General features: G+C 31.7%; 2 protein-coding genes and 1 pseudogene across 2 annotated transcripts; 1 reads left to right on the top strand and 2 right to left on the bottom strand.

The window, feature by feature from the left end:
• Positions 1–4,739: 4,739 nt before the first annotated feature.
• LOC132062897 (large ribosomal subunit protein uL11-like) lies at positions 4,740–5,556 on the bottom strand (annotated as a pseudogene).
• Positions 5,557–12,181: 6,625 nt separating this feature from the next.
• On the bottom strand, positions 12,182–12,884 carry LOC132065316 (large ribosomal subunit protein uL11). The gene has a single exon (XM_059458647.1). The coding sequence runs from the start codon at positions 12,823–12,825 to the stop codon at positions 12,325–12,327; it is 501 nt and encodes a 166-aa protein (XP_059314630.1). The 5' UTR covers positions 12,826–12,884; the 3' UTR covers positions 12,182–12,324.
• A 10,739-nt stretch (positions 12,885–23,623) lies between these two features.
• LOC132062895 (protein S40-4-like) lies at positions 23,624–24,340 on the top strand. The gene has a single exon (XM_059455367.1). The coding sequence runs from the start codon at positions 23,704–23,706 to the stop codon at positions 24,181–24,183; it is 480 nt and encodes a 159-aa protein (XP_059311350.1). The 5' UTR covers positions 23,624–23,703; the 3' UTR covers positions 24,184–24,340.
• The last annotated feature ends 3,194 nt before the right edge of the window (positions 24,341–27,534 follow it).

The raw sequence follows: 27,534 nt of genomic DNA, 5'->3' as shown, positions 1-27,534 counted from the left end.
ACAGGTATCATCGACGAATTTGTGGTGAAATCGTTATATAGAATTTAAGGGTGACATATAGGTTGATCGGAGAAGCAGAATAGACTTCATACACGAGTGCTCCTTATATTGGCATTTGAGTTAAATGACTTGGAGTAATTTTGATATAATCATGAAGAATATTCTACTCATATTCTTAGTTATTCTCTCAAGTAATTTAAAGGTTAGTAATATTCTACAAAATGCTTTTAGTGATAATCCTGGCTTTCGACGTCTGCTTTTAATTGTCTTCACCTTCCCATAATGAAAGGCTGGTTGCTTTTTCTTCCATTAAAAAGAAATCTATATAAAAGCATTGATCATGAAATTTTATGTTCCCTGAGATTTTTCTATGGAGATTATACGCATAACAGATTGTTCCCAATCATATCCTTTACAAAATACAATAATAATAACTATGTCTGTGTGAGCTTGCTTGCATTGTCGGTCCCAAGCCTGGATAAAGGAGGAGGATTGTAATAGGCTGACAACCAATATAAAATATGGTAATTCACAATGAATATTCATAATACAAATATCCTTAACAAGATAAAGAGACATAAAGCACACACAATCGCACGTATATTTACACAAGGAATTGAAAGTGAAGATTCCAATCACAGATTCATTCTATTACATGTACATACATATTCGTTTTGAAGATAAAAGAGTTCACATTGCTCTACAACTAATACCCTTCTTTCCCTTAACTAAAGTCATCTTCATTTTGTCCTTCACCCCGATCTTGTTCCTTAATTGTCTCACGCTTGGGAGAATGAGAAAGCTTTGTTTGGAAAATAACAAGTATTTTTGGAAAATAACAAGTGGTGGTGCCACTTCAATCCATGGCTTCATATTCACCATCTTTTTAGCCATTCTCACACTATAATATGGCAAACCAGGGACACAAAATTCAACCATGGTAGACATAATAAATCTAAAAAGGAACTTTTAATTAGAGTTAGCGATGTTGCTTTGCAGTGTAAAGGAATTGGTTTGAGGGAGAAAAGCAAAAGGTTTGAGGGTTTAAATAGGAGAACAAATTAGAAGATGCTCTGAATGAGAAAAATATCAAACACAATATTGGAAGTGAATATTATTGGACTGCTTATGCAATTCCACGTGTGTAGAATGCCATAAATGAATCAAGGAATAAAGGGCCACCACTAGAAAGCAAAAGCTTGTCATGTTCTGAATGATTGGTGCAACTAACACCTATCAGTTTCATAGAAAGGTGTCTTGGATTGAAATGTCAAACGCCAATTTCGCGTGTTTATTTGGTGTCTATTTGATCACCGACATAGTTAAGGTATCTGTTCGATAGTTGGTGACAAAATTAAGGGACTATCGATATATTTCACTTTTTTTAAAGAGGTGTCTATCTTTTTTTTTGACAATGGTAAAGAGAGGACGTGTTTATCTAATCACTAACATAGTTTTTGTAATATTTGGCAGTTGGTTGCAAGTTTAAGGAACTATCGATATATTTTGCCTCTTTCAAGGAAGCGTCCATTTGACACTCACCTATTTAAGATGCCTATTTGGTTGCAAATTTAAGGGACTATCTATGTCTTTCCCTTTTTGAAGAGCCGTTGTCTAATTTGACAGTTGGCTGTAGCTTTAAGGTACTATTATCAATGTGCTTTGCCTTTTTAAACGTAATTTCTATATCGTTAAGATGTCTATTTGACAATTAGTTGCAAGTTTAAGAGACTATCGATGTGTATCACATCTTTTTCCTGTTTCTTTTCCTTTTGCATAGTAGTGCATGATTACTCCTTTGTTTATAGCGATGATATTTGAATTAACTTGCGTGTATTCTGACTATTCCATACGATATTATCTCTCATCTCCATAAGTATTTAATAGCTTTGTACATTAAAACTTATGTAGATGGAAAGAAATTACGTTAGTGCATGAATTAAAAGCTAAGACGCTAAAAAACCTGATGAAAAACCAACAATGTTCACATCGTGATGCCAAAAGAAACTTAAAAGGGGGGAAAAGTCATTTCACCATGCAAGAGGATAAGATTCACTCTTGTAATCATGGGATGAAATAAGCAGAATCAATTTTAGAGAAGTCTATGCATCCTCTGTTAGAAGCAATTTGTATTTTGGTGCCATTTGGCAATGTGGCATGTGGGTTCAACACTCCTTCAGAACGAAAGTATTGCCCTTATCACCATTGTCATGTATTATATCATTGCATAAATTACAGACATCAGACGCAAAAACACAGATAAGCGCAACAATTTACTCACAGTTTAAGCATTTAAGATTAAACAATTATGTGTGTGTGTGTGTTTTTTTTTTCCAGTTGTTTAGATCAATTAACTAACTACTATGTCTTGAAGAGCGTACCTCATTTTTTTTACCTTACACTATCCTATATCACCGAAGGGAGCCTTGCACAGAATGCAAAAATTTGTTCGCTACGTAGCAGGGAGGTCGCGGGTTCGAGCGCGAAACAGCCCTTTGCGAAATACAAGGTAAGGCTGCAGCAATAGACCTTGTGGTCCGACACTTCCCCGGACCCCACGCATAGCGGGAGTTTAGTGCACCGGGCTGCCCTTTTTTACTATCCTATATCCCTTATGCCTAAACACTGAAGCAAAACATATAACTCAGTTATTCCACTCGTCCAATGTCTTTTCTTACCCGAAGATGATAAGTGAATGTCCGGATGCAACTGTTGTGAAAAAAAAAAAAAAAAAAAGAACACACCACAATTTCAGAAAGGCGAAGAGCATTCTTTTGGCATAAAACTTCGTTCACCTAAGAAAAGAGTGGAAAACAATAATGAACGCAGATCAACCCGAAAAGTTCCAGACAGAGGGTTGAGAACTGGATACAATATTTACTCAGTTCTGCTGATATAACTCCATATATTATGCAGGCAATTATACAGATACGATCCCGAAAAATCAAGACACAACAGAGACCCGGTCAGCAGAAACATGTACAAATAAACAAATAGTTCTGTATCAAAATAAGACATTATATACCATTGTGATGTTTTTGGGGAAGATTACAAAACCAGACACGTGAGATCAAGTTTATTTAGTCAACTACAACACCAGGAGCAGTACTGAAAAGTGCCATACAATAACAATCATCGGAAACTGATAAGCATTCAGGAAGCAGTCTAGTCTAAAGCACTTTAGAAAAGGAAACGATAAAGGAGTTTATAGATTTGTGGAAATGCACCTGTCTTTCCCATACATTTACATGTTAAAGACCCATACATGGAAAAATGAGTTCTATCAATCTTTGGATTGACTGCAAAAAGCAGCAAAAGCAAGGCAAAAGGAGAAGTTACATTATTATATTCAGCAATAGAAAAACCACAGGCATATATCTTAATATGCTGAGGAACTCTTCGATTGTTCAAAATTAATCTTGGGAATGAATCTATCCTAGAGTAACCTAGTTCATACACAGATGGATATCATCTCTAAAATATTAACTACAATATTAACACCCTAACTAATCTAAAATGAATAACAAATGCAAAATTTAACCACATGACCAATGCACACACAAGAACTCACTAATACCACTACAAGAAAGAAGACATTTAGCAACAAAATTTTTTTGTTACCATAGATAGGTTATTGTTGCAAAAAGTACTTTCGACAACAACATTTATTTTGTTGTTACATAAACTTTTCCCAACGCTCTTATCAGAAAGACGAATAACTTTTTTTTTTTCGATTTTAAAAGATCTTTTTGCAACAATAGCCAATACTATATGGCAACACAATTAAATTTTTGGCAACAAAAAAAAAGTTTATTTTTAAAAGATTCATCATATATCCAACAATAAAACTAAGTTGTTGCCAAATATTAACTTTTGCCAACTATATTATTTTGTTGCTAAAGAAGCTATTGCAATTTCTATACTTTCTTGTAGTGTATTTGCAGGATATATTTTTAAATCTTTAGAATGGAAAAGGTAACCATGAGCTATGTCCGTGTTAGTCATAAGCATCATAAAAGAACAAATTCCAGGTTCATAACTTCATATCAACACTAAAAACATAGGCTATTCATCCTGTGAAAACTGGCAATAAGGAACAAGACTACCATTCATCATAATAACAACATAAAAAGGCAACAACAACATACCCAGTGTAATCCCACAAGTGATCCTGGGGAGGGGATATATGCAAACCTTACCCTAGTTAACAAATAAAACAAATTAAAAGATACTCCGCAAGTACTAAATAGTAATACTACTACCATGGAGAAAGGAGAAGAGGAGACTAGCACCTGCCTCTCCTACATAGAGGTGCTACAACACTCGGCTAGCTACTAAACTTCTACCCTAATCATCTACCTCCAAACCTTTCTATCTAGAATCCATGTCCTCAGTAATTTGGAAGTGTGTCATGTCCAACCAGCATTTCCCAGTTCTTCTTGGTCTATCTCTATCTCTCCTAACAAGCATTTGCGAAAAAATTTATGCTAAAAGTATTCCAACAAAAAATTAACAAAATCCAGGCTACATTTAATTATAGATGATATACCAAATACTAATTATGCGAAATATAAAATTCTTAGGCAACAGAGTATTCTCATAACCATAGTCTAAGATCAAATTCCACGTTCAGATCAACACTGAAAACAGAATCTACTCAGCATATTACTTGTACAATAAGGTACAAGACTACCATTCATCATAACGAAAGCATAAAAAGATGTATTTGAGAAAAAATCTAAGCAAACAAAATCCAAGCTAAATTTAAATATAGATGAGCATCCAAATAATATGATATCCAAATTATCCTCTAATAACATTCCTCTCAAAAAACAAAACAACATAAAATCCAAATTATCAAACTACTATATCACGAAAAATTATGAAATTAACCTCCTCTTATCCTCTTCAATTAATTCTCAGGAATTTCCACGTCACCATCAGAGATCTCCTGTTGCAAATCCTTAGGATCTTTACCATCAACAGTACAACCAACACTGACACACGTACCCAATATCTCCTTAACAGTTCCAGTCAATTCCTTAGCCATAGATCGAACAGCCATAACCTTAGCAATCTCAATAACATCATCAAGTGATATATTCCCGTTATGTTTTATATTCTTTGTTTTCTTCCTATCTCTTTCCGGTTCTTTCAATGCCTTGATTACAAGTGCTGCTGCTGAAGGTACAACTGATACTTTAGCTTGACGGTTTTGGACAGTTAGTTTAACGGTGACACGTAAGCCTTTCCAGTCTTTAGAGGTTTCTTTAGCAATGTCTTCACCTATTTTCCGAGGGGAAAGACCTAATGGTCCTATTTTAGGAGCCAGTGATGATGCTGCTCCCTACTTCTCCACCTGTCACTCGGACATATACTTCCACAACCTGAGATGGATCGAACTTTGGCGGCATTTTTTTTTTTTTTTTTTCTGTGAGATGAGAGAATTATAGAGCTAGGGTTTTCTTTGTGGTGATGGAGATGAGGGGAAATTAGAGTTAAATAAGGCTACGGTTTTGAAGAGAAGTTTATCACCGCTTTGCCATGCATGGGCCTAGGTACTAATAATAGTGTTGATTTTTTTTCAAAAGAACCCCTTGATAATTGACCGCTCATATATATATATATATATATTAAAAGCATGAAAGACCTTAGAAATGTTGTTTGAACCTTTTGCTCTTCATTAAAAGAGTTTACAATAGACAAAATAGTCATTTAATAATTGTCTAATATTGAGGAGTTAAAAATCCATTAAAATTTGATTGTTAAACCTTTCCTTATTTGAATTAAGCACCTAAAAGTTAAGACTTTGAAATTAACCAAACTTTTAATTTCTAATTTTCCTTATTTGATCTATATATAATATAACATATATGGAAAGAAAAAAGTTAGTAACACGTGAAAATTACATTACAAAATTTTGGAATAGTTTATGGCAATATCTTGCAATTGTCGTAGGCTAAAAAATGGAATTATAATAGGAGACAAGTAGGAAACTTATTACTCCATATACCTATTAAAGAAGAAGTCAAATTGGTCGTAAGTTCAAAAGGAAAAAAGAATAACAGCATAAGTAGGAAACTTAGTGTCCCTATTAATACACCAAACTTTTAATTTCTAATTTTCCGTATTTGATCTATATATATTATATAATATAACATATATGGAAGAAAAAAAGTAACACGTGAAAATTACATTCCTTTTTTTTTTTTTTTTTATTGTGAGGAAGAGTTTCTTTGTGGTGATGGAGATGAGGGGAAATTAGAGTTATATAAGGCTAGGGTTTTGAAGAGAAGTTTATCTTCGCTTTGTCATGCATGGGCCTAGGTACAAAGGGAATAGTAGTGTTGATTTTTCTTCAAAAGAATCCCTTGATAATTGGAATTTTTTAACGAAGTAAGCCATTATTTAAATCAATTTATCAAAATAATACTTTTTTTAAAAAAAATTACAGAACTAGAAGAAACGTATTCCGCAGTAACGTATGAGATATTATTTTATTTCAAAAATCTAACGGGCAAAAAGTTAGTGATTGACGGTGTTCAAGGATAAAATTCTTATTCATTGCCTACCACTTTGTTCATTTGGGAAATCGGAAAGCGGATGTAGTCATAGATATGAGGACATCAAAAGCTTTCCGGTAAAATCATCAACCAGGTCATTTATCAAATCAAATGTTGTTAACATGGCATTTTCCGTGAGGTCTAATTCAAGCAGCAATGGAGCAACACTGTTCTTCACATTGAAAATCTCAAACCTAGGATTAATATCAATGTCTTAGGTGGAGTACACCTAGCCCTGGTAGATTCAAATTGAACACAGATGGGTGTAGCAAAGGAAATCCAGGAAGTGCAGGAGGAGAGGGTATCCTTAGAGATGATAAGGTAGCGATATAATCCAAATCCATATTCTCTATGGAATCCAATGGTGCATCACTAATGGATATAGAAATGTGGACATCGAATCTGACTCTATGATCATCATCAATATGATTAGGGATAAGACCAATGTCAACTGTCATATTATCCATCTCATAAGCCAGATCAATTGCCTGAAGACACGAAGCAATTTCAGATTTTAGCATTGCTATAGGGAAGTCAACAATCTTGCAGACTACTTAGCTAATCTGGGTGAGAAACAAAGACAAAATTCTTCACACAGAATTTAACCCTTCCCAATAGATTTAAAAGTTGGTTGAAGAATGACACTGATGGAAACCCAACTTTCGGAATTCAAACACGAAGAAATCTTTTACTTTTGATAATGGTTAATTACTCTTGGATTTTTTGGTTCTAGCATCTGCATACTTATCATATTGTAACTATGAATCCTAAAGGATATCTCACTCTTAGGCTCAATCACATGTAGTTATGCATTGGGACTCTTTTGTATAAGGATGAATTATTCATCCTTCTTATTTCTCAAGGTGGCCTGGACAAAAAGTCAGGATACCGGCTATGTATTTTTGCTACTATTAATAAATAGATTAGGCAATGCCTAATCCCCACCATTGGTGGTTTTGAGAGAAAAAAAAAACGTACTTGTGAGTAACATTTTATCCTTAATACATAATCGAGAGTAACGATTCTAAGAATCTAGGCACGAATAACTTTTGTAAGAAATCTTACATTGATTGATTTTAAAGTCGTAACCGAGAGTAACGATTTCAGGCTAAAACGTAACTGACAATAACGTTTCTACAATGTCTAGCGAGCGATTTAATCATTTGGTTTCGAAAGAATGAGATAGATCACTTTTATTATAGCTATTTTAATGGCAAACCAATTAGTAAAACGAGTTGTCCATTTGATGATGAGTTCATAATGCCGAAATTTTAAATCATAGCTTCGCCTATATTTAGAACATATTATGCATATGGTGTTTGAGAGTGTTCCTTTATTTGGAAATTTTATACACTTTAGAAAAAATTTACACTGAATTTGGTCTTAGTTATAGATATTTAAGAAAATTAGTCCAATCAATTATAGATGTAGACAAAAAAACTCAAGTGTTTGCATAAGAATTTATGTTGCTTTTATACGTGTGATATCTCGCTTATATACGTCACATAAAACTGCTTGTACATTAACAGTACATATTTTATCGTTGAATTGTAATTAACTTTAAAATTATGATGACAATTGATATGTCATGTTTAAGCCATGAAACACAGATAATCTGTACTTATGAACATTATAATGTGGGTCTTTTGAGATTCATTCCGATTCAATTTATGTATTTTCATTAAATTCACTTTTTATAACTACTATTTTTTTTAATTTCGACATATAATATAATAGGTTTAAAGTTATATAAGAAATATTATAATATATTTATTAAAACCACAAAATTTAAATTTTTTTAATTTTCTTAAAATTTCGTATCTAATTAAATTAATACAAATAAAATGAAATATGACGTATTTATCTTTTTTATAACTTTTAGCTTTGCATCGTCATAAGTTCAATTTGGATGACAATGATCTATCTCATTCTTTTGAAATCAAAATATTAAACTCAGCTCACTGGATCATTGTAGAAACGTTATTATCAGTTACGTATTATCCTAAATTCGTAACTTTGGGTTACGACTTTAAAATCAATACTTTCAAATTTCGTACAAAAGTTGTTTGTGCATGAATTAGAGTCGTTACTCTCAGTTATGTATTAAGTGTAAAACGTTACTTACAAGTATGTATTATCCTTTAACATCGTCAACCACTAACTTTTTGGTCCATTAGATTTTTTGAATAAAATATTGCCTAATACGTTACTGCGAAATACGTTTATTCTAGTACTGTAAATTTTTAGAAAAACATATTATTTTAGTGAATTGGTTTAAATAATGGCTTAATGGCTTAGTGAATTGGTTTGAATTGGTCGTTGAGATCATGTCACGTGTCTAGTTAAAAGTGGTCGTTAGACGCAAGAGTATATATGATCAAAACGCTAACAACGGGGGTATGTATCATCGAAAAAGCAAACGGTGATACGCACAACTATTTCGAGATAGTACAGGTGTATATATGAGCCTTTTCCAAATCTGATTTGGTCTTCAAAATGTTGATCATCTTCTTCATTGAACTCAACTTCAAAATCAATCCAAGCCACCTTAATCTAGCTTCAAAGCACTCCAAAATTAAAATACAATTCACAATGATGCAGAGAACAATAATCTGAATCACCTATTTCAAAAAAAGCTATAAATTATGGATCAAAAATTCGAAATCCCCTTTAGAGATTCATCTGAGCTTCAATAGTGTTCAACGGATTTTAAAACTCAATTTTTTTTCTTATCAATATTCAATTGACTTATAATGAGTTCTAACTTTCAAATACAACACTTATAAAATTAATAAGTTACTAGAAGGCCTTTCTAAAAAATACAACATTAATTGATCAAACTTTAGTTCAATAAACTTATGGGTCAAATTTTACGAAAATTTAACATGAATAGTAATGTCAAATCTCTTTAATATAATCCTCCCACATGGTAGACATAAATAAAGATTGGTGGAAAAGTTAATAAGGTTGGTAAATGACACAAGTGAGAGTAATTGTTAACTTATGGGTCTTTTTTTATAAAATATAAACTTATGGGTCAAATTTTATATTTAAAACTTTTGAAACCATGGTTTGAAACCTCAAATCATGCCTTTTTGGATGATTTGGGGTTTCAAATCATGGTTTAAAACCATGAGATGAAATGCATGTCCAAACAATGTTTGGTTTTATCTTGTTGTGGTTTAATAACATGTCCAAACGCCTACTATATTTACTCAGTTCAGTTGATATAACTTCACAGTATGCAGGCAACTATACAGACACAACCCTGACAAATAAAGTCACACCGGAGACCCCGTCAGCAGAAACATGCACAAATGAACAAATAGTTTTGTATCAAAATAAGACATTACATTACCATTGTGAAGTTTCCTGGAAAGTTGTAAAACCAGACATGTAAGATCAAGTTTTTTAGTCAACTACAACGCCAGAAGCAGTACTGTGACAATCCGTTACATAAAGCTTTTGGCTTTTCAGGAACGAACAGATCATGCAATTTCTAATAGACAGAGATCTAATATTCTTTAGCGGAAAAAATGGGCACGAAAGAGATCTAAATATAGTGAAGATTAATGTGTCTGAAACTCCATTTATATGGCATAACAAAAAAAATTGCAATGGAGCAGACATTTGTGTAGCTAAATGAGCTTTGAAGATATAGCATGCTTTGCCATACAATAAGGCCCCTTTTGGACATGGTTTGAAAACATATTTGGACGTACGATTTGAATATTTTAAGTTATATTTTCTCTTATAGACATAAAAACTTCACAAATTATGAAAACTATCAAAACATTCTCAATTCTTATACAATCTTATCAAATGAGCAAGTCATGGTTCATAACAAAATTAGTACACTACTAGAAGGCCTTACTAAAATATACAACATCAATTAATCAAACTATAGTTCAATAAAAACGAAAATTTAACATGAATAGTAATGTAATTACTCTTTAATATAATCCTCTAACATAAATTAAAGGTTGGTAGACATAAATAAAGGTTGGTGGAAGTTAATGAAATTGGTAAATGATTGATAGGGGTAATTGTTAAAAATATCTACCACCTTATGAATCTTTTTTTACAAAATATAAATTTATGGGTTAAATTTTATATTTTAAAAAGTTGAAATCATGGTTTCAAACCCCAAATCATGCCTTTTTGGATGATTTGGGGTTTGAAACCATGAGTGAAAACGCATGTCCAAACGCTGATTTGGGGTCATGATTTCAAACCATGGCCAAACGCCTACTAACAATCACCGGAAACTGACAAGTATTCAGGAAGCACTCTAGTCTAAAGCACTTTACACAGGGAAAAGAAAAAGGAACTTATAGATTGCGCAGAAAGATATAATCTCTAAAAGTTAACTACAATATTTAACACACTGACTAATCTAAAACGAATGGCAAACACAAAAATTAACCATATAATAAGGGCACGCACAAAGAACTAGCTCATATTTGCACACACAAAGAACACACTAATATTTGCAGGTTTTACATTTACATCTTTCGAATAGTTACATACCAGATAGTCATAAGCATCATCAAAGAAAAAAATTCAGGTTCACAACTTCACTAAAATCATAGGCTAATCATAAAAAGGGCAACATAAAAAGGCATTTGCGAAAAAACTAAAGCACAAAGCATTCAAACAAAAATTAACAAAATCCAGGCTACATTCAGATGTTAATAGTCATATCCAAATTCTAATAATGCGAAATAAAAGGTCACATTTTTTTTCAAATTTTAGCCCAACAGTGTATTCTCATCAATTAACTACCTTGAGCAGACACCGAGAAGAGCATAGCTCAATTCTAACTTTACCCTGTCCCTAACGACTCTAGAATAACATATCAGCAGAAAATGCAAAAATGAGCACTTAATTTTGTATCAGAAAGTTATTAATGTCAAAACAAGACATTTACTATTGTGAAGTTCCTTAGGAAGGAATGTACAACCAGTCATGTAAGATCAATTTTATTTAGTGACTCACATAAGGCTTTTAGGAACGAACTAGCATTTCTTCTATTATATGGAGATCTAACTATTTTTTAATGTAATAAATTTGGGCCAGATAGAGATCTAAGAAATAATAAACAAATAGCAAATGCAAAATTTAACCATAATACCAATGCACACATATCATTCGCTCACATTTGCAAGATTCAAATTTTTAAACCTCGGGAAAAGGGCAAATTGCATGTTCATATCATCACTGAAAACATAGGCTATTCATCATTTTTAAACTATTTATAACTTGTGCTACCAATCAACAACAGCAACAACAACATGCCCAGTGTAATTCCACAAGTGAGGTATGGGAACGGTAGCATGTATGCATACCTTTGTGGGGCAGAGAGGCTGAAAATAAAGCAAAAGGACTTCAACCCAACCAAGAAAAGTATGACAGCAAAAGAACAAGATGCAAGGCAAAAGCGCAATAGATACTGATACACATCGAAGAATAGACAACAGCACGTCTGCACGGCACGAGTACTAAATAATAATACTACTAAGAATATGTGTAGCCTCTACCTCTGCCACTAACTTGTGATACCAAGCATTTAAAAAAGGCTTTAGGGAAAAATTAAAGCTAAAAAAATTGCAACAAAATTAACAAAATCAAGACTACATTTAGATATAGATAATCCATATGAATAGTATCCTCTAATAAAATCCCTCTCAAAAAACCAAACAACATAAATCCAAATTATCAAACTACTATATCGCCAAAAATTCCGAATTTAACCTTCTATTTAATTCTCAGGAATTTCCACGTCACCATCAGAAATCTCCTGTTGCAAATCCTTAGGATCTTTACCATCAACAGTACAACCAACACTGACACACGTACCCAATATCTCCTTAACAGTACCACTCAATTCCTTAGCCATAGATCTAACAGACATAACCTTAGCAATCTCAATAACATCATCAAGTGATATATTCCCATTATGTTTTATATTCTTTGTTTTCTTCCTATCCCTTTCTGGTTCTTTCAATGCCTTTATTACAAGTGCTGCTGCTGAAGGTACAACTGATACTTTAGCTTGACGGTTTTGGACAGTTAGTTTAACGGTGACACGTAAGCCTTTCCAGTCTTTAGAGGTTTCTTTAGCAATGTCTTCACCTATTTTCTTAGGGGAAAGACCTAATGGTCCTATTTTTGGAGCCAATGATGATGCTGCTCCTACCTCGCCACCTGTCACTCGGACATACACTTCGACAACCTGCGATGGATCGAACTTTGGCGGCATTCTTTTTTGCTGTGAGGAAGAAGAAGAGAGCTAGGTTTTTTTTTTTTTTTTTTCGCGAGGATGGGAAGCAGGGAAAACTATTATTAGAGTTATTATTATAAGGTTAGGGTTTTGATCGGTTATTTCATCATTTGGGCCGTTGGTGTAATCTACAAGTCCATTGGTTCTTTTCGATTGTCATGAATGGGCCTGGGCTCTAGAGTAAATGATAAGAAAATAATTATTTTGGGGACTAATATATTTTAGGCGGTAGGGACCTAGTAGCTCAGTTGGTTGGCTACCTGAACTTTTACCTTATTGGTGAGGTTTCGAATCCCCCACATTGTAATCTCCTTCTCCATTTCTCCTTCCCGAATCCCCTATGTAATAAAAATAATTAAAAAAAAAAATTAGGCGACAATAGGGTCCAATGAATAACGTGGGCTCGTCAGATTTTCATTGGGCTGCTCAACATCTGTGAAGATACAAAGTAGTTGGACAAGCTTCATCTGTGATTTGGGCCTCTTTACAAGAGAAATGAATTCATGTTTGAGGTTCACTCCTCTTCATGTGGTTTCCCCCACCCGGGAATTTGGCATAGTGTATCAATGGGGAAACATAATTGGCATAAAAAAGCCAAAGTTTAAGCAGTTGGTACTGAATGGCCATTTAATTATTTTTTTTGCACGGATTCCCCTTCATTTGGGGTGGTCCTTAATTTTTGTCCTTCAAATCGGTGGTTTTTAAGTTTTGTCTTTCATATTGGTGGTCTTTAATTTACAAAGGCAGAGAACAAAAATTAAAGACCACCCCTTGTGAAGGCCAATCCTGCAAATTGCCCTGACATTTAACATGTTTTGGGTCATTAAAACGTGGATTGGGCTCCTCTCCATTTTCCTGTTTTTACGCTTAGATTAGTGGTGGCGTGTGTTAGAATTAATACTAAGATTTAATTGACTAAAACAAGACCCTAACCATAATTCATATAATTAATAACTTATCCATTAATTTATTAGAATATTTTCTCTCTCTACCTATTTTAAAAAATATCTTTTCTAATTTACCCGATTATCTTTTGCCACCTTAATTTTTTTCCCCAATAGACCCATTATTCAATTGGTGATATTTTTCATTTTTTCAATTGTGATGCTTACTAATTCACATAATATAGACCCCATTATTCAATTGATAATTGTATAATTCTGAAAAAGTTGTCTATATTATGGAAAATATCACCATTAAAGAGTTTTCATGATCGAAAAAAAAGGATGGAATATTAAAATAGGAAGAGAGAGAAAATATTTTAATATATTTATGGATAAGTTATTAATTATATGAACTATGGTTAGGCCTTGTTTTAGTCAATTAAATCTTAGTCATTAATTCTAACATGTTTAATCTCCATCTATCTTAGAAAATGGAGAGAAGAGAAATGGAGAGGAGCCCAATCCTTAAAACGTGTACCCATTATCCAAAATCAGCCAATTAAAACAGCTGCGCATGTCATTCTCTCTCCTACAATTTTTCCTCCACTTTTCATTCTACTAAAATCTCTTCTTAATCTTCTCCATACTTCTCAATACGTCAAATAAACTTCATTAAGTTGTGGAACAAATTTATTCCTCTCCTTGTTCTTCCCAATCTACTTAAGATATTTACTTTTTTAATTCAACTTTTCAGGAGATAAAAATGAACACATCCTCTTATCTATTTTCTTCAATTTTTTCTTTTTCTTGGAAAGTTTTTAAATTGACATTTCCGTGATGCCTCCACTGTATAACTAGAATAATATGTCAACATATTAATGTATATCAATATGTATAGAACCCATTTATTTGAGATATTATGCTAGTATACATTCAATATATCACATTTTCTGAGCTGTATCCATTATCACATTTAATCAACAGACCTATATATATATTTATGTATACCATGATTTCAGAAATTGGAATAATAGCATGTATATCAAATGCAAAATATCGAGTGCTGAAAAAATTTTACTATATTTTATTACGATGTGAAGTTTTTTTTTTTTTTAACCCAAATAATTTGGAATTGCTTAGAACTTATAGTTGCTGAGAAAAATGGTGAGTAATATTAAACTCTAAACTGGAATTTTGCTTATTAGATGGGAGAGAAAATCAAAGTTTGCACGTAACAAATCCCAATTCTAACGGAGACGGTGGTGAACAAGGAAAACAAATAATTGTTACGAAACAAGAAAAAAGGGAAAAAAATTGGACTTCCTAATATTGCGCTGGATTAATACATATTTGGCTACCTAATGCCAATATTCTTAGGCATGTTTTTGCAAAATAAAATTGGGTTAAAAGGATGCCAATTTTATTTAGGACTTGTACATATATGTCAATCCCTTCCCCCTCTGAGATCTTAGAACTTGGATAGTTTGTTTCTTTTAGCATCTGGATGATTTTTCTTACTAAAGTGAAAGAGCACATATGACCTGTAGAAACATTTAATGTTGGTTTGGTTTGTGTACAAGTTATATTGAGATTTAAAATTTTGGTGATTATAATATCAAAATTTAAGAAAAACGATGAGATTTTTAGTGCATATATTTTTAGTGGTTGATGTTTGACTTATAGGATTAAAATCAGGGATAGAGCTAGAAGTCAATATATGGGTTTCGCCAAATTTAATAAATTAAAAAATCACTAAAAATGTACAAAAATTAAATTTAGAACGCCATTACTAACATCTGATGATGTTATCCTAGATTTTAAATTTAGAACCTATAAAATTCAAATTATGGCTCTGCCTTTTACTAAAAATGAAATAGATGGGTATAATTATATTTACGTATTTGATTTTATACGAGAGATACTTGGATAAGCTTTTATTTTCAATTTTAACATTAGCTTTCTTATAGAACTTTGGAAGAATAGAATTGGACAAAGACATTTTTATCGTTTTGTTATTTTACCTACGGTTAATTATCTTGGGATCGATTATCACACATCAACTGTGAAAACAATATCACAATTATGATATAAATAATCCTGGGATCTCTTATACTGAAAGGCAAAAAAAAAAAAGAAAAAAAAAAGGATATTCAACTTAAAGCAGAATGAAATAATTCTACATTTTATCGTTGTAACCAAACGACCCCTTGGATTCTATGATTGTACGTTTTTTCTCGAGAGAGTTCATCTCCAAGGACAAATCAACTTACAAATATATTATTTTCAACAAATTCAACCAAGTATTATCCGAACGTCTACATATAAAGTTACATTATTGCATTACAGCATCAATGTCAGCGATCGGTTTCATGTTCCATCAATTTCTTCTTTCACGTACAAGAAGTCATTAACAGCAAATTTGAATAGAGGAGACATCGAACCAGGACCTAAAAATGTAAGTACCACTTCTATTTTCTTTTTCTTTCTTTCACATAAATGATGGTCACCAATCGTCTTTTTCTCCAATGCAGCAAATTGCAATTGAATATGACAGCTAGTTCTGAGAGTGATCACAGATATCCCATCACCCTCATATTACTTTTTTTGGATAAATTAGAATCTAAACTTGAGATGACGAGCATGTGAGTCAATTTCAATAATTATGCTGGTAAATACTTATTTGTACCAGGTATTTATACTTAAACTAATTCTACTTATTATGATTAAGTGATTTAATAAAGTGATATATGATTAATTAAACTTGGTGAAATACTAGAAGTCTATACACAAACACAAATCATATACTTATCTATTAGTTTGGTATAAACATCCAATGCCGATAAATTTAGCCTAATTATGCATATAATTCTCACTAAATATAACACATAAATTAGGTTTCCAAGTTGTGCAAGCTACAATTACTTACATATACTAACATTTAGCCGCGGGTCATGATGAAGTCTTTTTCTTATTTCTTAAATCCTTCTACAAAGTCATTGCCCCAAGAAAGGATAAATGATTCCACACGCATAATACTTTTATTTTCCCCCCTTCCTACTTACGGTGTTTAATAACTCCAAGGGAAAAATCTCAATATTCTTATTTGAGGAAAGGGGTGGGAAACTTTAGCTAGAAATGGCGATAATAATAAAAAATACGTTTCAATCCTAAGTTAGCCGGAGGTCGGCTACATGAGTTCTTAATATTTGGGTTCAAAATACGTCATACTTAATCTGTATTATGAGACTTCATAATAAACTGATGACAAGTTCTATATTTGTTGTCAATCTGTCGCAACCATTCTCCTTTATCTGGGTTTGGATATAACGATGTCATAAGCAAGCTCACACATGCTAACGAATCCATTAAAATGAATAAGTTAGATATTCTCACAAAACTACTACCCTAAAGCGTAAAGTGTATTAGCACTGATGAAATTATAGTTTCTCATATACCATAGGTGTGGGTATAATTTTCACTGTCTCTCTTAATTTCCTCCCCAAATTCCCTTGTAATGGGAAAAAGCTTTTATAAAAGAAAAATTTCAACAGTAAACCCACAACATATTCAGTGTGATCCCACGTGATAAGAGAAAAGATCTTATGAAACAATTAAAAAAAGAGAGAGAGAGAGAGAGCAGCAGTTAGATCTCCAAAAAAAAAAAAAATCTCCATTTCAAATTTACGGTTGTTATCTTGCGTTTTTAGATTCTGATGCTGATTGCCTAACATAATTTAAAGTCTAACTCCTCTAAATTACAAAAACTTTAGAACATCTGTTGTAAGATCTAAAAGAAAATAGTAGTGTTCTATCTTGATAGGTAAATTGTTGATGAAGTGTTTCACACAAATCAACAACAGCTCTAATTGGAAAACATTATCTCCAAAAAATTTATTTGAAGTTGCGTGACATATATAAGAATAGTAGTCTGGTATGTGCACTGTCATTTAACCTAAAATGATTTAGAGACGTAGTAGCTTAGTTATATGTTCTCTCTTGTTAAAGAGATAAAAGAAGGTATGATCTAAAGATATTTTTGCTAGATCTTGACATGTTCTAATACTTGATTAGTTAAGAGAAGACAATATTCAACTTGACATTGTTAAATCATTACATCTACTTATGATTCTTTCCTTGTTAAATAGTAACAAATGTTTCCTAACACGAAATGATTATAACTCTTATTACAGAAGGAATATCACATGGACCAAACGCGTAATCCCCACAAGTAAATCTAGTGGAAGAAGCAACCCCAAGCAACCAAAAAGAAAGACAAAACGAAAGGTTAATTATATGAAATCAAACAAGGACTAATGGAGTTACGGCCTTATGGGTAGAGTATTGAATAGGCGGTTGAGCTGAATTTGGACGGTTAACATAATTGAGTTAATAAGTTGGACTAGTCATTACCCGTGCAAAAGGTCACTTGAACTGGTATGTGATCACAGATCAGGATGAGCTAAATAATGGATATAATCTCACCCGCTCTTACCATGTTTTAGTTATTTAATGGAGTATTTTTTATAATTTATTTAATCATCTAATAAAACTTTTTTATTATTATTATGATTGTTTTATAACATATGAAAAAGTCTCTCTTTTTTTTATAATGAATTATCAATGGATCAATTTGAGCTATATATTTAGCCCAAACCACTCAGCTTAATGAACTAGTTATTAACTCAGACAGATTAAGTGAGTCATATTTTCATGAGCTAATATTATCTTCCCCAATTACGGTATAGCTTCACATGCATTACTCGCATTACACCAGATGTTCCATTCCCACATAAAATATCTTCTCAAATATATCTTCAATTCATGCACCCACACTCTCATCCAATATTTAAAAAAAAAAAAAAAAAAAAGTTATAAAACCAAACAGATTTAATTTGATCTTGATTTTTGATGTAACAACGATCAGCAAAAACTTTATTATATGTAAAAGGGGTTCACTTTTTCTTCTAAAAGAGCCCACCAAAGGCAAATTAACATGATTGAACAAGGAGCTAGGGTCACCCAAAGCTAACAAGCATATAAGTTGTTCTTTATTCAGAAATAAAAATTAGTTTTGGTGATGAATAAAAAAGTGATTAAAGATAATGACATGTCTGATAAAGTGAAGCAAAGCTTATCTACTTGCGGCTGTTTAATTTATATTATTCAAGAGCATCATTTTTTTAAAAAGCGTCATTATTGGCTGAAATTAATATGGTTCTTGGATGGGCATATAAAACTAGCTAGGCATTAGGCAAAAAACAGTGCTATACTTGTACTATATCTATATACGTAATAAAGAAGATTAGCTTGTACTATATAATGTACTACTATATTATAAATTTGTGTTAGTATAAAGTTTATATATAATATATGCTTGAAAAGCAAATTAAGATTAGATCTACTTTACAAATAAAGGAAGAGAAAAAATTACGAAGGTTCGACCTCAAATCCTTTCAACATACAGAACAAGATTCAATTTTGTTATCATTAGGAAGTGAAAAAAAGTGAATTTGTGATGGGAAGAGGAAAGGGGGGAAAAAAAGGGGGCTAACTTGTTATACAAATTGTTACTATTATGATGCGGATTTATTGGCATAAATACATGAGGTGAATAATTCAACTGCATAGCAACAATCAAAGGTTACTAAATTTAAAACTTTACCAGATGGTTCGAGTGGTAAATTTAAACTTAATAAATCCAGTTTTTGAAATTTTTAGTACTGAATTATAGGTTCAAGATATATTTTTTATTAAAATGTAGTGAACTTTCTCTCACACACGCACATAATATATAAATATTATCGAAAATACTGAGTTCCATTATATCCGACGCGTAGCTAATAATCTAAACCTGCCACTTATCGCATTGTTCCAACAGAGATAACATTTGGAACATGGTTAATAGGATAATTTAATTATGACAAGTAACTATTAAAAATCTGTCGACATTATTAGAAATTTCACACTCCTAATGTCCTAATGGATAGAATTTTATTTAAAGAAATGCTAGTTGTGCTAGGAAATAAAAATTAAATGCATTTGGCAGATATTTTTCATCTACTTTTTTTTTTTTTTTTCAAAGTAGACTAAGGGCCGTACCTTAATGATCCCTAACCATATTGATGTTCCTGAGTTCTAGTCTTTCTGGTAGCCAATGATCTAAGGGAGCTAACAGTGCAAAGATACTCAAAAGTGGTACGAGCACATAAAAAGCGGTTGAACGGTGTCTTTCTCTGTTTTGTTCCTTCCTCGGCAAGCTTGGGAGTTTCCTGATGACTTGGCATATTCTTAAAAATATATAACAATCTTTAGGAATACTTCACCTTCATCCTTCTTCTTTTTTCAATGTATATTGATTAGCTTTTCAAATAAATAAATATCATTATCACAAGTAAGGCATGATTCCATTCAGTTCAACGTTCAACCAAACTCATTGCAAAACCACGCCAATGCAAAAATACCTGAATTTCAGTTTATTCTTCGCACAAAATTTTAAAGGTCATTAGCATATTTATCCCACAAATTATTGAATATCATTATTTTAGCTCTTGTCATGTTTAATTTAACTAAGCATATTTAATTTTACATTAAATTGTTTGAAATATGCATTTTTAATCCCTTTACTTATTAGTACTTCAGTCTCAATATATCTGAAGTTGTTTGACTGGATAATAAAATTAAAACAAGTTAAAATGAGCCACATAAATTTATAGAATTTTAAGAATTATCTCATAAAGGATAAAACGAGAAGTTTAAAGTTAAATTATTACTAAATCTAAAAATGTCATTCTTTTGAGTATCACTAAAAAGAAGAGTATCACATAAAAAGAAACAAAAGGAATAATAATACTCATAAATATTCAGAGATAAAGTATTAATTGTCATGTACATTTAATTATTCAAGTGTTATGTTAAACATATACCGATACTTATATTTGCACGCAATATACTTCTAAACTAGTACAAATATAACATATCAAATGTATTGAATCATACTTCTCCCGTTCCAAAATAAGTGTTATTTTAGCAAAAATTACGTATATATATATATATATATATATATATATATATATATATATATATATATAATGTAGAGTTTACTAAATTGCCCTATTTATTAGATTTTTTTTAATATTTATCTTGAATTATTAAGGTAACACTTGTTCTACGATAATTTTTTTTTTTTTTTTTTTTTTTTGTTAAGGTGACGGATTCACAAGGATCAAATTGAAATTATCAATAATAGTGGGACCAAAAAATACATTTTCCAAAATTTAATATCTGCGATAAATTCAGATGAGAAAACAATAAAATATCGCGAGAATTTTTCGATTGTCGCGATGTAGAGGACACAAGCAAGCCAAGAGTGAGCTGGCATACAAATTCTACACACAATCCAAACAAGTTTAGTGGGTCCCACTTCACGTGCCCCCACACTCCCTTACAGTTTGTTGAGGTTTTATGATGCCACGTGTAGATCTTACTACAGATCTGGGACACGTGTTCGGTTATTTTGAGATAGCTTAACCATAGGGACTAACACCAGGTGAGTCGACCCTCGGCTACGAGTCGCGACAAAATGGCTTTTAATAAAAGCCCCTCTTACTTTGGGTTTTCTTTTTATTACGTCATCTATCTCATTTTATCTGACATTATTTTCTTTTAGAGATTTAAATTATATGACTCTTTGACGAACATTTTGTTACACCTTTCGTTTTAATTTGTTTGAATATATTTGATTAGGCATGAAATTTAAAAAAAAAAAAGATTTAAGAATTTATGGTTTAAAATGTAACACATATATTCTATGTAAGTATAAATTACTGCATAAAGATAAATTATTCCTTAATATGAAAAGAGATCATTCTTTTGAGCATGAAAAAGGAAATAAGTACACACAAATTAAAAAAGAAAGCGTATATAATTTTTTCACTAAATGGATATAAAAACAAATTGAAACTTATAGTGTTTTTCATGTAGTGTTCAAAAAATAAATTATAATATTAAAATATTAAATTAATCCAATGTAATTTAGTTTCAAAGTTTAATCAAATTCACACTCAAAAAGCGAAAAAGTGTCGCATAAATAGAGACAGGGATTATTACTCACCAGTAAGAGACAAAGTGGTGTTCCCAAAATGCCCCTTTGTCTTCTTTTTTGTCGTTATCCAAAGGAAACTTATCACTTCCTCGACACGTGGATTGGTAAAGAGGGAGTTAAGGTGAAAAACCACGTCCTGTCATAGTCACAGTAAAAGAGTGATTAATTAGTCGACAAAAAAAATCTCTCCGTCTTAATTTACGCGGTTAACTAGACGGTGAATTTTAAAAGAAACAGAAAACTTTAGATCTTCAAGGTTTAAAACAGAACTTTAAATGTACTTATCCATTAGTATAAAATTAAATTATTTTTATTAAATTGAAAATGACATAACTCAATCAGGCCCTTTTTTAAATTATCGTGGTTACTAATATTAATAATTAGTTCAAATACTTGTTATTTTAAAAAATTAAGATATAATTAATCTTTTAATTTTTTTATCTTAGTATTAATCGTTATTACACGTAAAACTATTAATTGCATAGCATAAAAAATCTAAAACGTGAAAAGCACAAGTACATGAACTAATGAAGAATGCACATAATAAAGTTTATATTTATTGACGAAGGTTTGATAGGATGAAAAATTCATGATATAAATAATGGTTTAGTGAAAAGGTTTTTCTTATTAATATTTTTTTAAAGGACATATAAAAGGATATTCCATAACTTAAGAGGGAGTATGAGATGTGACAACTTTTATTGTAAACAGATTAAAAGTATGGCACATTTGAGATTATTAAAAGAATATTGAATATGATAAACAGTTTATTAATCAAGCAAATAATTTATGAACTTAGGCGTTTGGTCATAGATATCAAAAACAAATTCACTTTTTTTGGAATTTTTAAAGTTGGAGTTGTGTTTGGAAATAGTTTTTGAAATTATAGTTTTTGGTGGAATGTAATTGTAAAAAAGTTTTAAAAAGTGATTTTTAAAAAAATAAGTTTTTTGAGTTTTTGGCATTCCGGAATATAACTTCAAATTGTATTCGGAATATTTATGGCCAAACGCCCAAAAATGAAAAAAGTGAAGAAAAAAAATCCAGAAAAAAATGAATAATTTTTGTGACCAAACGACACCTTAATCTGTGTACAAAACATGAAAGCATGCCAAATAAGTGGGATTCAAACAGTAATACTAATCTTTTTTAATATCAATATAATTGAACTTGTGAAAGCAGATCAATTAACATTTTTATCAATTAATAATTATCCTCTCTATCGCACAAAAATAATGTTACAATAGTACATTCTTCCTCCATAGACTCATTTTTGACTTGTGAGTACATGGATATGTTGTTATTTGTACCAATTAACGATTAGGATAAAGAACTGTTTATAATTCATTATGAGTTATCTGGTTATGTAAATAGTATATTTTTCTTACATTAACAACAGAAATAATTAAACTCTTTAATTGAAAATGTCGTCATTCAATCAGTAAACACATTAATTAAAAATGTTTTAATTCAATTAACAGTGACACTAAACACTCGTCATTATTTGAATTTATTAACATTATATTATGACCTCTACTTCCAAAAGTCCATACATATTTAACTTTTTATCACTTCTTAATTACTACTATATCAGAAGAATAATTAAGGTGGACCATGGATGGACTTCCAAATATCCATAAGGGCAAAACAATAATTTCACCCTTAAAAGAAGTTGCAGAGAAAATTTAAGAGAGAAGAGTGAAGAAGCAAGGACAGTTTGGACTTTAGGGAGAAAATCTTATCCATTTAAACCCCTATATAAACCACCTCAAAACTTCTTCAAACCAGTAAACCATAAGAGAAAAAGAAAAAAAAAAATATATATATATATATGAACTGAAGAAGAAACAAATACTTACAGTATCATCATCAATGGCGGCATCAAAGAGTTATTTCGCAAGAGCAACGAACTACAGGTTCCTTTCAAGTGACCGTAACGTCGTTCCAGTAACATCCGATTTCGAGTTCGACGAATCAGAGGTCTGGAACAACAACAACAACGCGCCTTCGGCGGCGCGTGCGTCGTCACCGTTGAGGATTTCTAAAAAGCCGGCGCGTGATCGGAGCGTTACAGCGGCGGCGGCGGCCTCGTTGCCGGTGAATGTGCCGGATTGGTCGAAGATATTGAAGGATGAGTATAGAGAGAATAAGAGAAGAGATGATGATGATGATTTTGAAGGAGGTGATGACGTGGATGATAGGATACCGCCACATGAGTTTATAGCGAGGCAATTAGCGAGGACGAGAATTGCATCGTTTTCTGTGCATGAAGGAATTGGAAGGACTTTAAAAGGAAGAGATCTGAGTAGAGTTAGAAATGCTATTTTTGAGAAAACTGGATTTCAGGATTGATTGATCTAACAGTGAGAAATTAATATCTACTTTTTTTTTTTTTTTTTTTTTTTTACCTACCTATTTTTGAGATGGTGAAGCGGTATGAGTTGGAATTCTAACGTTTTTTTTCGAAATTTTGAGAGGAAATCAATTCGAAAAAGACAAATTTCACTTCTTTTTGTGATTCTCCTATATGCTAGTTGTAATAGTATTTACTGTTTTCATTTCAAATTATCTGTCGTGATTTCTAAAATTAGATGTTTCTTTTCGTGTGCATGTAATTAGCAAATTTCGATTGATCTATTTGAGAATAGAGTGTAGGTACAAAAGAGTGTGGTACCTACTTTTTTTTCTCCATTTCTTTCTACCTATTTTTGAGAGTATGCATTGTAATTCTAACGTTTTTCGAAATTTTGAGAGGAAATCAATTCGAGAAAAAAAAAAATCTTCTCTTTGTTCTTCTATACTAAGCGTCGAATCAGTGGCGGACCCAGGATTTAAGGATCGTGGGTGCTTCCGACCTGAAAACTAAAGCACCCAACTATTTTATTGATTTTCAGGGTGCTTTTTTAATATTTATAATCAAATTTCATATATTTCTTATATAACTATACCTAATTTACGTTACGTCGGGTTTAATAGGTGCTGGAGCACCTCCAAAATCCACATAGGTCCGCCCCTGCGTCGAATACGTGCCAGTTGTAATAGTAATCCATCACTTTTCCTTGTCACGTTTCGATTTTTAATTACTATATTACCTACTACCTACTTTTTTTCTCTATTTTTCCCTGTTCTTTTTCTCATTTTTTTCGACTTTTTTTTTTTTGGTTTTTCGACCTTTTTTTGAGATGGTGTACCGGTTGTTACTTGAGTTACTGATGCATTGTAAGTCTAACGTTTTTTCTAATAAATTTTGAGAGGAAATCAATCAATTCGAGAAAAAGGAAAATTTTATTCTTTTTGTGATTCTCATAATAATACCTCTAAATTAAATGTATGCCAGTTGTAATATTAGTATATTATGTCACTCTATCTCCATCAGTTCGAAAGTGAAAAGTTGAAATGAATGCAACGAAAAGTAAAGTTGAAATGAATGCAACGAAAAGTAAAGTTCTTTATTTAAATGGCCTTGGTGGGAAGGTGGATTTGTTTTTCTTTTTCAGATTTAGAAATTGGGATAATGGACAAATTAGGTCAAAGATTTGTTTTTCTTTTTCAGATTTAGGGGATAATGGACAAATTAGCAAAAGCAAAAGCAAAAAAAGAAGTGGTACAGTTTGTATAATAATCAAATTACTAGTCCACCCTTTGTAATAATCGACTTTCTTTAATTTAAGAGAATAATTGTGAAAGTTGATGAACATGCAGAGAAATTGTACAACTATTTCCTTCAATATTCAGTGACCAAAAAGTCATTTTTTTAATAGTAATATGATTAATTCTTGAATATAATTCACATGACAATTAGTTTCAGTAAATGCTTTTTTTTGTCTTAATTATGTGGAATAAATTAACAAAGACGCGTAATTTGCAACTATTGATGTAGCCTCTTGTCGATACTACTAGTCTTCTCGCTATCCACTAGAAAAATCCCATCAAGATAGATTGAAACCCTTGCTTGTTTATCCCATCAGTTGATGGACTTGACTTTTTCTTTAGCTTCTCGGCTTCACCATCGGGCCCTTTTAGAGGTAACAGTTGACTTCCCCACAAATAGAGGTAATCTATGGATAGTCATTCCAGGTCCACATGGACCACCCTACCACTAATGGACTATTGGGGTGGGGGGTGGAGGGAAGGCGAACGGAAACTGATTGAAAACTCAAACCGCTTGACTAACCCCTTCATAGTTCATTCATGTTGGTTGGGGATGGCCGGAACCAATCAGAAGTGCAAATTGAGCAAGCAAAGCCGGGAAACAGACCGCAACGCAACGGTTAGGACTCGTGTCGGAGGAATTTTGAGCGTGAGCTAACACTCATTAAACGGTAAAGATCCGCAACTCTCGAAGGGGCCACCAACCGCCCCAATCACTGTAGCAAATTAGTCGATGAGAACATGGCAATAAGACTATCTAATTGTGGTTTTGAAATTAGTTACTTTCTTTGTTTCAATTTATGTGACATTTTTAGTTTATTGTGAGTCAGTTTAACTAATCTTCATATCTAAATTGGATTAAATTAACTCAATGCTTTTAAAATTAAATATGAAAAAACTATACGAAAAGTACTATAAGATGCAATTCTTCTCAGGTCAATGCGATAAAAAAAATTTATCTTAAATTATTAATCAAAAATCACATAATTTTCATCTCGAAAAGCAAAAAGTATCGACGGGGATGAAGGGAGTACTATAATAATATAATAACATCAATTACAGCTACAAAATTTATATTTTGCTATTGCACTCGATCTATACTGTAGATTATATATTTTGAGTTTGATAATAAACTGAGTACTTGAAAGTAAATTTTAGCATGTGTCCAGATGATCTTGAACTCAATATTTTCTGTTTAAATCCTAATAGCTTAAATTTGGTACGTATACTAAAATTTTCATAAATATCTATAATATTCTAAATTTAATACTGTACTTAACTTGAGATGATAGTAGAATGCCATAAACTTTAAAATTTCACTGGGTTTGATTCCTTTCTACTTTTCTTAAATCTGATTTTGTTCACTGGGTTTGATTCCTTTCTACTTTTCTTAAATCTTAATAAGCCATATTGGCGGATCAGGTTCTAATCTAAGTGTATCAAAGCTTAGTTTAAGCCTTAAGGCATGGAAAATTCACTTATTATCAATAATCTTATCTAAACTACTTAATTAATTAACTTATCCATATTATTAATCGGAGTGTTAACTACTCCTATTTTAATTGCATTATTATTATCCTATAATTGCATTATTATCCTAAGTAACAGTCTGGATATGCCTTCACTAGTAACTGGTACTGAAAATTATACTCCCTCCATTCCATAATAAGTGATTTTTCAGGCTTATGCACACCCCTTAAAAAATTGTTCACTCCTAGAAAATTAGCAGTGTTTTTACTAACTTACCTCTAATCAAGTTTTACTACTTTGCAGAAAAAGAAAAGGTAGTTAATGAATCTTGACTATTTAAATAAGGGTAATTTTGAAAGAATCTGCTCAACGTCTTTTTAAAATCTTAAAACGTCACTTATTTTTAAAAAATTAAAAAGCCTAAAAAATTATTTATTATGAAATGGAGGGAGTCAGAGGCAGATCTAAGATTTAATCTCTAGGGGTTCAACCTTTTAAATTTTTTAGCATTGAACCATTATATTTCTGAAGTTGTGGGTTCATTTCTACTGTTTATTATAATTTTAGTAAATTTTTACATAT

Source organism: Lycium ferocissimum, chromosome 7 (assembly GCF_029784015.1).
Source record: "Lycium ferocissimum isolate CSIRO_LF1 chromosome 7, AGI_CSIRO_Lferr_CH_V1, whole genome shotgun sequence".
Taxonomy (NCBI): Eukaryota; Viridiplantae; Streptophyta; class Magnoliopsida; order Solanales; family Solanaceae; genus Lycium; species Lycium ferocissimum.
This window is presented reverse-complemented; position numbering and strand designations above follow the sequence as displayed.